General features: G+C 44.3%; 1 protein-coding gene across 5 annotated transcripts in view; it reads right to left on the bottom strand.

The window, feature by feature from the left end:
- Positions 1 to 14,466, bottom strand: part of MAP3K9 (mitogen-activated protein kinase kinase kinase 9) — an 86,763-nt gene that overhangs the window by 20,929 nt on the left and 51,368 nt on the right. For all 5 annotated transcript variants that reach the window (XM_086319983.1, XM_086319988.1, XM_086319984.1 and 2 more), the window contains 2 exons: positions 6,036 to 6,184; positions 4,931 to 5,106 (listed from right to left, as the gene is read on the bottom strand). In XM_086319983.1, the coding sequence (XP_086176109.1) occupies positions 4,931 to 5,106; positions 6,036 to 6,184 (325 nt within the window). The remainder of the gene's footprint in view (positions 1 to 4,930; positions 5,107 to 6,035; positions 6,185 to 14,466) is intronic.

Raw genomic sequence — 14,466 nt, 5'->3', positions numbered from 1 at the left:
TGGTTGGATGGCATCACTGACTCAATGGATATGAGTTTGAGCAAACTCCAGGAGATAGTTAAGGAGAGGGAAGTCCGGCATGTTGCATCCATGGGGTCACAACAAGTTGGACACGACTTAGGGAGTAAATAACAACAACATCTTGACTGATTGATTAAAATTATCTGTGACCAGGAAAAACAACAAAGTTTAGGTAGAAAATATAATCATATGGTGATGATCATATAATCATAATCATGTACTTAACTTTCATAGTCTCGGTTCTATTTTGATTTTTTTTTTCTGTTACATAAAGGAAATTTTTTAAAAACCAGGGCCAACTTACGGTAATCTAGCTTAAAAATGAGCCAGCTATAAATGAGTCACACTCCAGGGATCATCTAATGTGCAAATAAAAATAAATACATTCCCAGGGTGGCTGTTCAAAAGGTTCGTGAGGCATGTCATCTAAATCTTGGTTCACCTGGTGAGTGAGTCCACTGAGGCATGTGGTTGAAGCTTTCATCTTATCTTAAAGGGCAGCCATGTGCTCTAGAGGGATGGAGACAGCCCAGCAAAGAGAAGCAAGAACATTTCCTGAAGTCTTTGCCAGGCACTTGCTCTAGAAACACCACCACACTGGGGGGGCAGAACCTCTTCCTTGCCTTCCCTTTGTCCTTCTGCATGAATTTATAAATGAACTCAGCATGGAGTTCCTAGGAAGAGGTGGGAGATTACAGCCTCAGGAAATAGGAGAGAACCCAGGAAAAAGAATAAAACATCTGTAAACAACTTTATAGATTCTAAACTATTAATACTGGTTACTATAGGCCCATGATGAAGTGAAAAAAGGCTGTGGCTCAACTGGTAAAGAACCCCACCTGCCAATGCAGGAGACACAAGAGATGCAGGTTCAATTCCTGGGTCGGGAAGATCTCCTGGAGAAGGGATGGCAACTCACTCCAGTATTCTTGCCTGGAGAATTTCACAGACAGAGGAGTCTGGTGGGCTACTGTCCACGGGGATGCAAAGAGTCGGACATCACTGAGCAACAAACACTTTTACTTTCAGGATTGAAATGGGGTTGGAGCAGAGCGTTAAAACTTCAGAAGCTTTCATGTCAACAACCTGAGAGAACCAGGTCTAGAAAGGGGAGACTTTTTTCCCCCCCCCAATAAAGCAGTCAGAGCAACACTCCTGTGATTGGAACTTAAAATTCTCAATGAAATGCTCCACTCTAAGAAGTCATTCTGCTCTAGATAAAAATATAGAAATGGAACCCAGGGCTAGAAAAAAAGTATGTCACATACTGGGGAAGCAGAGCAGCAGGCAGAAAACAGAAGACAGAACAGAGGCAAAACGGGAATAAAATATTCTGATGAAAGGAGTGTTTCATTCAACTTGCCTTCTGTTCGCAAGAATACCTGCTAATGACCGTTGAAGTGATAAAAAGAATAGAAATGAGAAGAGGGTGAGCACTTTGAAGGTTGGCTGGTACAGGGTAGATTCTCAGTAGTTGCTGATTAACTATTGAGTCAATGAATGAACGAAAGAAATGAGGAGAGGAGAAGACAATGTTATAAACGCAACCCTTCTTTATGGTAATATGGATTCATCACAAGTGCCTGAGAAATGAGCTTGAACTTCTTATTTGATGAACAGATTGACTGCTGTGTGTCCTCCAAACCCTTGGCTTTCTTGTTTTCACTGTCAGAACAAAAACACGTAGAAGATTCAGAAAAATTATTCTTGGTTGGTTATTTTGCTGCTAAATGGGAAAGCTAAAATTAGTTCAAGCTACTCTCAGCCTTCCTCTCTCCTACATGCTTTTGTCTAAGGAATGGCTTGGGTCTAAACTCCTTCCTTTAAGGGAATTTGAACCCCAGCCCAGAAACCAATCCATCCTCACATACAAGGGAGCAGCAGGTTGAGCTAACCTGAAGAGTGAATTACATGGGAAACCAGGACATTTATGGAGTACTGGCCTATGGCATCATATACCTGGAACCCCTCCAACATGGTAAATCCCCTTCTTATGAAACACCTATTTGGGCATCAACTCCGTACTATATAAATCACATCTTTCACATACAATGATTTAAGAGGAATCTCTCCAGAGAGAAAGCTCATCATCTATCTTTACCCTCACTTGTTGAACTCCAAGACTTATAATGGAGAGGCCATCCACACTCAAGGCAAGGACTCCAAAACAGAGTGGTTGAATCTGTGGCCTTGGGCAAGTTAAAATGAGCATCGCATTTAATACAGAGGTAACAGCACCAACATCACAGGGTTGTATCACCTAAAACAATTACTAGCTTTTTATGCAAGATTATGTAAGAATTCATATAAATTACTTAGAGCATGGCATATAGCCCATGCTCTACACGTGTTAGCTACTATGAGAACTGGTTTGACTTTTCCTAGTATCTACTTTCTGACAAAATCCAGCTTGCATTTTTCTTACTGGTTGGTACCCTTATAGTGTCATCAATCAAAAGAAATAATCATAGAACTATATTCAATATCCTGTGATAAACCATAGTGGAAAAAATATGAAAAAGAATATAAACATACATATATATATATATGTATACACACATGTATACTTGCATCACTTTGCTGTATAGCAGTAACAAATGCAACACTGTAATTCAATTTGTTTTTGTAGTTCAGTCACCAAGTTGTGTCTGATTCTTTTGTGACCCCATGGACTCTAGCCTGCCAGGCTCCTCTGTCCATGAAATTCTCCAGGCAAGAATACTGGAGTGGGTTGCCAGTCCCTTCTCCAGGGGATCTGCCCAACCCAGGGATCGAACCTGAGTCTCCTGCATTGGCAGGTGGATTCTTTACCACTGAGCCACCAGGATAGCCCATAATTCAACTACACTTCAATAAAAAATAAATTAAAAAAACAAAACAAAACAAAACAAACCAGGAGTTAATGATTCAAAAAAGGTCAGGAACTCTGGGGTTCTTCTAGTTGGAATATAATTAGTAATTGGAACAGTCTCTTTTAATCATTCTGCTCAATGGTCAGTGAGGATCCACCCCCTCTCCCAGCTAAAGAATTGTCACAAGCTCATTGCATCCCCCTGCAGAATGCTCCTTGACTTGCCAAATAGTACCCTGGTGGCTCAGTGGTAAAGAATCCACCTGCCAATGCAGGAGACATGAGTTTGATCCCTGATCTGTGAAGACACCCTGAAGAAGAAAATGGCAATCCACTCCAGTGTTCTTGACTGGGAAATTCCACAGACAGGAAATTCCATAGACAGAATTAGAGGAGCCTGGTGGGCTACAGTCCATGGGACCACAGAGTCAGACACAACTAAACACAGAGTCAGACACGACTAAACAACAAAACCAGGCTTAGGATTGCTGCTGCTGCTAAGTCACCTCAGTCGTGCCCGACTCTGTGCGACCCCATAGACGGCAGCCCACCAGGCTCCGCTGTCCCTGGGATTCTCCAGGCAAGAACACTGGAGTGGGTTGCCATTTCCTTCTCCAATGCATGAAAGTGAAAAGTGAAAGGGAAGTCACTCAGTCGTGCCCGACTCTTAGCGACCCCATGGACTGCCGCCTACCAGGCTCCTCCATCCATGGGATTTTCCAGGCAAGAGTACTGGAGTGGGGTGCCATTGCCTTCTCCGCTAGGATTGCTACATTGCAGCAAAACATTTACATCTTCAGATCGGCTTTGGAAATGATTTTTAAGTTATTTGTTTAGGGAACAATGATGATATTGGAAAGAAGAGATGGTTTTGGAACCAGAAGGCCCTGGTTCAAGATTCTGCCTCCTCACTTACTAGTTGTATGGCTTTAGATAGATACTGATCTTCAGCTCTGAGATGCAAAAGTTAATAACACCTGCCCTACATGCTGTAGCAGAGGCCATAAAACTCGTGGATAAAACGGATGAAAAGGTCTCTTCAGACCTTGCAAGTGAAAGAACTGGGAAGCCATAAAGACAATTTTAGGCACTACTATTATATTGCTTTCCGAATTTCCACAGTGGGGAGTGAGAAGGGAAAGAAGAAATTAACCAAGTCTACCTTGGACATCCCTCGTGCCCCGAGCTGCAGGTCCTGAGGAACAAGCAACATAACTCCTTTGATTTGGATTAGCTTCCTCCGTGTGGACCCTGACTGTTACCTAGACACTACGGCATAAAACAGGGCCATTCAGAGAACGGTCACCAAAACAAAAAGGCAGATCTCTAATGGGCTATGAGTCTCTGAACTCCTCAGTTGGTTCAGCCTTTGAGCCCTTTCCATAAAAACATGAAACATGCCAAATAATTTGAGACTCATGGTATTTTTAGCCCATGTGCTGTTTCTGATCCTGATCCCCAAAGACACTGGCAGGATGTTCTGATAACTGTTCTCAGCGTTCAAGTATCCCTATATCCTGTTAACCCCCTTTGACGAGTCCATTGCAGAACCAAGACACCTTTCTAGAACGTTCTCGTAATCTGTCCAGCCACCAGACTGAGACATCCTGTTGGTACTTGCCCAGTGGTGCTCCTCCTCCAGTTTGGACAGTGAAGTAGATACTCTGCAAGGAGAGCTCTGGGCTCATGACTTCCCTTACTTATTCCTGTGAGTGCATGCTTGGTCAGTTGCTTCAGTCGTGTCCAGCTCTTTGTGACCCTGTGGACTGTAGCCCACCAGGCTCCTCTGTCCATGGGATTCTCCAGGCAAGAATACTGGAGTGGGTTGCCATGCCCTCGTCCATTTATTCCTACCACATCCCCAAAAGAGAGAAAAACTCTCTTATCGTTTGAGGTCACACCTGAGTCCTGGAGAACGCTCCACATAAAGCCAGGAAGGAAAAAGCTGCTTCGATATCACAAACCAAGCAGGAAGGTAGCCGCATCACAGCCTTGCTCAGAGGCCCCAGTGGAGAAGGTCCACTGAGTCAACACATGCCTTCTGCTTCTCTTTCTTACCTTTTCTTTGGCCCTGAGTTGGTCAAACATCTCCTGAATCTCGTGTTTCCAGTCATCCTGCAGGCAGTGGAAGGAGTCCTTGGGCATTTCAAAGAAACCAGACTCCTCTATGGTAGTTAGCTGGTCCAGGATACTCGTGAAAGATGGGCGTGAATGGGGGTCGGGATTCCAGCAATCTGCATGGAGCACACGAGTCAGGAAGCATGAATGGACAGAGGCAGATGGAAGACTTAGGATGTCACGTGACATCTGACAGAAAACCACCTCTTATTTCTTCTTCCAGAAACAGAGAAACTGGCATTGAGGGAACCCCCAACAGGGCTCAGGAGGTAAAGCAAGCTGCCCAGCATCACAGTCATCAGGAGTGAAACTGGAAACACAACACAGCAACTCTGCACCCGCTCTGTTCTACTCATTTAGCAGAAGAAAGGCAAGTCCAAAGAGTTTTCTTGCGTAAAGTACAACAACCACAGTTTATCAAGTTAGTATAATACATGATTCCAGGCGTGACAATGGGTAGTTACACTTTGGGCCTCAATTTCCCATAAATAAATGAGCTACCCTCCCCCTCCTTGATGTGCTGATGAGATGAAAAGCACAAGCAGGGGGCCCAGAAAAAGTGAATTCTATCTTCTCTCAGCTCAGTCCCTAACTAATGGAGGGGCTACCTATCCATTTAACCTTTCTCAGCTTAGGGTTTCTCAGTGATAAAAATCATAGGGCCTAACTAGATGACTTTTAGAATTTTTCTCTTCTTAGATCTTCTTCATTTCTACACATAAGACACTGAGGTCTTGAAATAAAAGCTACTATTCTTCTTATTTTGCATTAACTAATATACTGAAGCACTGCATAGCAGCCTTTAGTTTCTAAGTTAAGCTCTACGGTCACTAGGTGGACAGAAGGGACGTGGGTGACGCCAGTGCAGCAGGGTGCTGATATCCTCTTGAGCTAACTCTTGTAACCGTCTTTAGGATTCCTCCTGGAGTGACTCCTACTTCACCTCCTCTTCCAGTTACTGGTCATGCAGAACTGGCCACAGTCTACCCATGCGGACAGAAAGGTCAAACAGTCTCCAGTTTTGTTCCAGCCAGGGGTCACTCACCTTCCATGAGTTTGGCAAAAGGTTCCGGGCATGTAGAAGGAATGGGAAGGGCAAGCTTGTTCATGGCCACTCCATAAGCAACTGCTAAGCCATCGATTCCCCGGAAGGGCACCTCACCAGTCAGGAGCTCCCAAAGCAGCACCCCATAGCTAGGGAGAGGAAGAAGACAGAAGTCACACAATGAACCACAGCTGTAACTTCACTGAAATAGCTCATGAGGCTTTGACGAGCATCCCACATCTTCTCTAACATGTAGGGAGACTAACAGAACAGACATACTGCCGTAATATAAAAGGGAGGCCAAGCCCTACTGGCTATAAGCAAAAAGCCCTACTGGCTATAAGCAAAAACTCTGGAGTCAACCATACTCGGTTTCAAAGTCTTATTCTTCAAATTCCTCATCTGTGAAGTGCGAATGACATGAGCAGTTGGACAAGGCTATCATGAAATGAATGCTCTATTGTTTAAATCATTGCTCAAGGGCCACAGCTATTCTGTGGTTGCTATTGTGAATGTAATAAACTGGATGAAGAGGAAGGCTCCCAGGAATATATTTTTTTCTGCTTTAAGAAAACTTTAGCTTTAATCACCAGATATATTATTTTCTTTTAAATTGTATGTAAGTATAGTTGATTTACAATGTTGTATTTAATTCCTACTCTATAGCAAAGTGATTCAGTTCCATTCAGTCGCTCAGTCGTGTCCAGCTCTTTGTGACCCCATGGACTGCAGCACGACAGGCCTCCCTGTCCATCACCAACCCCCGGAGTTTACTCAAACTCATCTCCATTGAGTCGGTGATGCCATCCAACCGTCTCATCCTCTGTCGTCCCCTTCTCTGCCTGCCCTCAATCTTTCCCAGCATCAGGGTCTTTTCAAATGAGTCACCTCTTCCCATCAGGTGGCCAAAGGATTGGAGTTTCAGCTTCAACATCAGTCCTTCCAGTGAACACCAAGGGCTGATCTCCTTTAGGATGGACTGGTTGGATCTCCTTGCAGTCCAAGGAACTCTCAAGAGTCTTCTCCAACACCACAGTTCAAAAGCATCAATTCTTCGGCGCTCAGCTTTCTTTATAGTCCAACTCTCACATCCATACATGACCACTGGAAAAACCATAGCTCTGACTAGACGGACCTTTGTTGGCAAAGTATTTGCTTTTTAATAATATACACACACACACCCCCCACATGTATACTTTTTCATTTGGTTTCCACTATGGTTTATCACAGGATATTGAATATATTTTCCTGTGCTATACCATGCCTGTGTGTGCTCAGTTACCAGGTCATGTCCAACTTGACCTCATGGACTGCAGCCCACCAGGCTCCTCTGTCCATGGGATTTTCCAGGCAAGAATACTGGAGTGGGTTGCCATTTCCTCTCCAGGGGAATCTTCCCAACCCAGGGATCGAACCCATGTCTCTTGCACTGGCAAGCCGATTCTATAATACTGAGCCACCTGGAAAGCCCATAGAGTACGACCTTGTTGTTTATCCATCCTATATACAATGGCTTGCAACGCTAATCCAAAACTCGCCTCCCCTTTGGCAACTACAAATCTGTTTTCTACATCTGTGAGTCTGTTTTCATTTCGTAGATATGTTCATTTGTGTCATATTTTAGACTCCACGTATAAGTGACATATATAGTATTTGTCTTTCTCTCTCTGACTTACTTCACTTAGTGTGATAATCTCCAGGTCCATCCATGTTGCTGCAAATGGCACTACTTCATTCCTTTTAATGGCCAGGTAATAGTCCATTGAATACGTATACCACACACATCTTCTTAAACCAATCATCTCTTGATGGGCATATGGGTTGTTTCCATGGCTATTGTAAACAGTGCTGCTTAGAACATAGGGGTGCATGTATCTTTTCAAATTACAGTTTTGTCTGGGTATATGCCCAGAAGCATATTCAAAAGCAGAGACATTACTTTGCCAACAAAGGTTCATCTAGTCAAGGCTATGGTCTTTCCTGTGGTCATGTATGGATGTGAGAGTTGGACTGTGAAGAAGGCTGAGCGCCGAAGAATTCATGCTTTTGAACTGTGGTGTTGGAGAAGACTCTTGAGAGTCCCTTGGACTGCAAGGAGATCCAACCAATCCATTCTGAAGGAGATCAGCCCTGGGTGTTCTTTGGAAGGAATGATTTCTTTGGAAGGAAAGTCACCACATGCGAAGAGTTGACTCATTGGAAAAGACTCTGATGCTGGGAGGGATTGGGGGCAGGAGGAGAAGGGGACGACAGAGGATGAGATGGCTGGGTGGCATCACTGACTCAATGGACGTGAGTCTGAGTGAACTCCGGGAGTTGGTGATGGACAGGGAGGCCTGGCGTGCTGCGATTCATGGGGTCGCAAAGAGTCGGACGCAACTGAGCGACTGATTTGATCTGATCTGATCTGATGCCCAGAAGTGGGACTGCTGGATTATATGGCAACAGATACATTGTTTGTTTAGCTTTAGAAAAGCAGAGAGATGACCACCAGAAATAAACAGATTTTGTTCCTGCGAAAGATTTCTTTCAGTGCCCATTAGGCTGAGTAGATTCTTGCCCGTGACCAGCGCGAGTGCATCCATAACAGTGAACTCTGCCTAATTCAAAGGGGCAAGTTTCACAAGGGCGGACTGCAGTGGTGGAGCGGGGCAGGCTTCAAGTTCCCTCCCTACCTTCTAAGTGCACATGAAGAATTTCTTTTCATTTGTCCTTGGAGTTAGAGAACCAGGAATATAGAGTTTAGTGGAATAATTATCCTATGAATTCACAATCACAACCAGACAAACTCATGTAGTGTTTAATCCTTCCAGGAATAACTCAGGAACAGAAACCACGAGGCCATGAGCAGTTGAAGAGGGTCTTTCCTTATATTTGCAACACAAACCTCAATTTTTTGGTAATACTCATTGGTAATACTCATCGACCAACAAGAAGACATATTAATTTTAAAAAGAATAATAAACCCAGTAACTATTTGACCATGGTACCTTGTACATACAGCATGCTAAGACATTTACAAGTGTCATCTTGAATCCCTACAACAAACCTGCAAGATAAATATTATCATTTTTCAGATGAGAAAAGTTAAGTTTTAGCCTCGTCTATTAAGGGCGTATATAGAGTAAGTCATAGTGGGTCTGGACCAATTCTCAATTCTTTCTCCCTAGACTGCCCTTCTACCATTTTTCTGCTTGATAAACTCTGCTAATTATCTTTCAAGATCTGATTCAAATGCACCACCATTTATTCATTCATTTTAAACATCTACTATGCATCAAACTCAATGCCAAGCACTAGGATATAGGATAAAAATACACAGATCTTATCCACAAAGAAATCAGAGAAAGGAACAGAAAAAAACACTGCTTAGAATACAAAGAGAGACGTCACAACAGAAATACTATGAGGGCGCAAAGGAAGGTCACCTACATCAGACCAGGACAGAGGCAGGGGGCAGCTAAACCCTGAGCAAAACTTTGCTAAGGGAGGTAGAGAGGCCAGGGATCAGCATAAAAAAGGGTGTGGACTTGCCGTCAAAGGGCTCCAAGTGGCCTGGCATGGCTCCAAAGGAAAGCAACTTCTGTGCCAGGGCATCCCAGGGGTCTCTTCAGAGGGACCCTCAGAGTGGACTGGCCAGTCTCCTTGGACGATGGCTTTCTCCCAGTGAGCCCTCCAGATACTATACATTTTTTTCATGTATTTTGACAGGGGGGAAAAAATAGCCTAGTAGACTGGTAGTTACAGGTCTTGTCTTGTCCTGACAGGAAGTTGGATTTTAGTCTGAGACTGATGGGAACAATTGGACGCTTCAGGAAGCCTTCCCTGACACCCCGACGTGTTACTCAGCCCTTCAGTTGTTTGTTTACCAGCCTGTGGTCTCCTAAAGGGCAGGGACAACTTGTTCGTAACCCTCGCATTCTCAGGGTCTTGCCCAGGCTCCGGTACGCCTACACCCTCACATAGTGAATGAGCTGATGCGTGGATGTAGGAGCAAGGGCACAGCCAGACTGTCCCGCAGGCTGCACCAGGTGCTGCAGAGTCAGCCCCAAATATCAGGAACTGCACCAGGGCACTTCCGGCCAAACCTCTCAGGTGACTTATCCAGACAGCAGCCACACTGGGCAGCACCCACCCAGGGACCCCTACAAGTTCTAGGCACTGCTACCTAGATTCCATGCTAGAGTCATTCCCGTGTGTGTTCCTGGCACTACTGCCTACTCCTAGCCTGAGGAATGAAAACTCAATGTTCCCCAAACCCCTTTCTTCCATATAGCCAAAGACAATCGATATCCCAACCCTAACAACCTGCAAAAACAGGGTGTTTTCAAAGATCCAAACGTATCCAAAGATCCAAACGTATCCTGTCTGTGTCCTCGAGTCCCGCCTGCTCTGGTTTTTACACTGAGTTCTACTCCAGGGTGATGTCTCAGGCCACCTGGAAGCGGGAGGAGCCACGGACCCTCCCCTCCAGCTTCCACAAGGGCAGCTCTGCTCTCACCTGTCTTGGTCCTTTGTTCATGGGCTTTCCACTCCATCTGAAGGGCTCCACAATGAGGAAAAGTGGGAGAAGTGCTGCTCAAGAAAGACTTAGACTTAAGTCAAATGCCTGCTTTACCACTTACAGCCGTGTGACCTTGAGAAAGCAAGTTCACCTCTCCAAACCTGTTTCCTCAACTGTGTAACAGAACTGGCAATCCCAACACCTCACAGAAGAGTTGCAAGGAACAAATAACAATAACTACCCTGCATCCTGAAACTGCCACCTATTGCTGGAAAATGCTGCGTGCTTCTCCACGGAAAGGGCCTGAAATGAGAAAGCGTCTGGAGGGGCACTAGCATTCAGGGAAGGAGCCCTTCTGGGGATGAATTAACCAAAGTGTTCCTCTGCCAATGTTCCTCTGTATTTTTATAACAGAAAGTGGGTGATATAAATGAAGGTTTGGTATTCCTTTGGCAGGACTAGAGTCCAAAAGGGGGACTGAAGAAACACCCATTAAGTGGATCTGAGCCCCTGGGGAGAGGTACACATGATTTACCTTGGGTTTAGCCTATTTTCTTGCCCTCCCAGGGATAAGAGAAGGTCAAGAAGTCTGTTCAAGACCATTTACAAGTGGCCTCCCGGTACCAGCTAGCTAGAACTCTGCTTCAGCATCCCTTCCGCTGAGAGAACTGCCAGCTCTCACAGGGCTGCCAGCAATTTCCCAAGAGTCCTCAGAGCCCAACCTCAAACCCTCGGGAATGCACCCTGTGTCAATCATTAACCACCTTCAGAGGTGCAGTAATCCTTTCCACTGGTAATGCTGGATGTGGGGAAGGGGTGAAGGAAAGGCTGAGAGTGAACACCTTCCGAACCGAAGGTCAGCAATTCTGCACCTGTCCTGGGCCAGGGCTGTTTTTCTTATTAACCTGCATGGACTTTAAGACTGTCAGCTCAGGGGTCCACTCTCTAAAAGGAGACGGTGTTCCCTTGAATGGGCTCCTGCACTTGGTCATCAGCTGGGACCCCACGTTGCAGGAACCACACTGACCGTTCAATAATCTTGGCAAAGACAACTGAGCTACCATACGTGAATGCACTTTGCAAACTGGGAGGTAGCATACAATTGCTCTTCTTATTGTTAACCAGACCCTCATTCAAAATGACAACATATTTACTAATTTATTTACAAATATACACATTAATATATTTATTGACATAATAAATACTTATTAACATGGCAATATGGGGACTTCCCTGGTGGTCCAGTGGCTAAGACCCCGTGCTCCAAATGCAGGCGACCCAGGTTCAATCCCTGGCTAGGGAACTAGATCCCGCATGCTGCAACTAAAGATTCCACATAGATCCCACATGCCCCAAACCAAAGATCCCGTGTATGACAACTAAGACCTGGCACAGCCAAATAAATAAGTTACTTAAAAATAAATATTAGAAAAAACCAAAGAGCAAGAATCATAAAAAATACACAAAACCATTTTTTTACAAAAAGCATGAGCATTCATGTAAAAAAGGATAAATACAAAAAAAAATGGCAATATGTTCATGCTGCATTACATTCAAAAAGTTAGCTCACAAAACAGAAATGATCCCATTTTAAGGGACGGGTGGGTGATCATGAGAACAGGAATAAATACACCAAAATGTCATCATAGATTATCTTTAGAAGTACACTGTGGGTGATTTTCTTCTTTTCTTTCTTTTTCTCTTTTGTTTATCCATATTTTCTAATTTTTTTTTCTGCAGTGAACATGTTTTCCTTCTGTCATTTAAAAAACTTAAAATAATTAACAAAATGCCCCCACCTCATCCTACACACCACAGGCAAGGAGTCACCATGGGAGGATGCCCTCCGATTATCACCACTGCCCTCCCTGCACAGCACAATCAGAGGGTAAGAATGTCTTCTTGAGGGAGTCTGGGCCATTCTCATCCTACGCCCCATCACAGCCTGGAAGAGGTCCAGAGAACTATCCTTGAAGAACAGTGAGACACACTCTGCTGGCCCTGGGCACCTGGCAACTGCAGAGGCCCAAGGCCCTGGATGAGTTCAGCAGAGTGAAGGCAAGGTAGGAGAGCGCAAGGGAAGGTGGCTGGACTCAGGCTCAGCCCAGCATCTGACACTGAAACCGTACCATTACCTCTCGCACTCAAGGCCCATAAGGTAGAAACGAGATAGGAATAAAATGATACCTGGAGGATATCAAGCTTGTTTTGCAGAAAACCAGGGAAACCACAGATACAGAAAACAACCTGCTGAGAGCCTCCTTCAAGGCACATTGAGGGACTAGGACAACCAGTAGTGAACTTAGATAATGAACTTCACACATTACAAGCTGAAAATCCACCTCACGTAATGTAGGGAAGCCCCCTGAATTTGCACAGGCATGAAGAGCAGTCAAGACTGTGCAGAGAACTCCAGAAACTCAAAATCACTTTCCACCAATCATTTCCCAGTCCCTTCCCCTCTTATTCCCTACTTCCACATAAATATCTCACCCAACAGCTGATTGATTTGTTGTTGTTTAGTCACTAAGTCCTGTCCTACTCTTTGTGACCCCATGGACTGCAGTACACCAGGCTTCCCTGTCCTTTACCATCTCCTGGAGTTTGCTCAGATTGATGTCCATTGAGTTGGTGATGCCATCCAACCATCACATCTTCTGTCATCCCCTTTTCCTCCTGCCCTCCATCTTTCCTATAGCATCAAGGTCTTTTCCAATGACGTGCCTCTTCACCTCAGGTGGCCAAAGTATTGGATCAATCAATTAGGGAGACAGATCTGAGCACTGCTTCCTGCTTGGCTGCCCTACAATAGAAACTTTTTCTCTCTGCAAAAGTCTTGGTGTTAGGTCTTTCCATTATGCAGCAGGAAGCGAGCACACTTGCTTGGTCATAACACAGAGTAAGTAATTTTTAAATAAACATTTCTTGAAGGAGTAATGCATTATAAGTGAGTTTGGAAACCAGCTTTGTCCTGAGTTCCTAGACATGCTTTGGCCCTCTTGGGACATCCTACTAGGTCTCAGGCATCATGGGCCATGGGCCAATCCCCCTGGAAGAGGGGGCCCAAAGTGCAGGATTAAGAGTACACAGATGGTGAAGTGGCTGCAAGCACAGATTTTCAAGAGACACATATCTAGTTCAAATCACAGCTTTACCTCTACCACCTGGGTGAACCCAGGCAACTGAGTTCAATCATCTAAGCCTCAGTTATCTCATCTGTAAAGTGGAAATAAGAATACCTACTTTTGAAGTCATCTTCAAATTAAAGACAAGCTGCTTCCCCTGGATAAGCTCTCTTTCTCCTTTTCTGTGGGCTATAAATACAATACTTCTGCAGAAGTAACTGTCACTCAGATGTAACTGTTCGGATGAGAACAACATGCTGAGGGATCCTGAAAGAATCTGAGTTCCTAAACAATCTCAAGGGGCACAGCTGTCCCACCAGTTTGGACAGGCTGGACTACTCCTTGAAAAAGAAACACATTTCTTTCATTGGTAGGTCTCTTTGTAACAGCCAATTAGCTTAATACGTCAACTAATCTAATTAGCCAACAGTCAAGCAATGAAAGTGTTAAGTTGAAGTGTATGAAATTGCTGTTTTTGTAGGTCAAAAACAGTTGAATATCAGGATATAGCTTAACCTAATGAGATCTGGTCAAATATTCTTTTCTTCACAATAGCTACTTCACCCTGTAATTAATGTGCATGGAAATAAGATTCAATATTCAGAAGCTGTAAAGCATCATTGAAAGAAATTAAAGAAGGTCTAAATAAATAGAAAGATATCCCATATTCATGGATTGGAAGACTTAGTATTACTTAGAAGGCAATACTCCCCAAGGTGGTCTAAAGATTTAACACAATCCTTACAAAATTCTAGCTGCCTACTTTTCAGAAATGGACAGAAAGATCCTAAAATTCATGTGG

Source organism: Bos grunniens, chromosome 10, assembly GCF_055505025.1.
Source record: "Bos grunniens cultivar Pamir isolate PY7600 chromosome 10, Bosgru_T2T1.0, whole genome shotgun sequence".
NCBI lineage: Eukaryota > Metazoa > Chordata > Mammalia > Artiodactyla > Bovidae > Bos > Bos grunniens.
The sequence above is the reverse complement of the archived record's forward strand: the minus strand, read 5'-3'. Positions and strand labels throughout refer to the sequence as shown.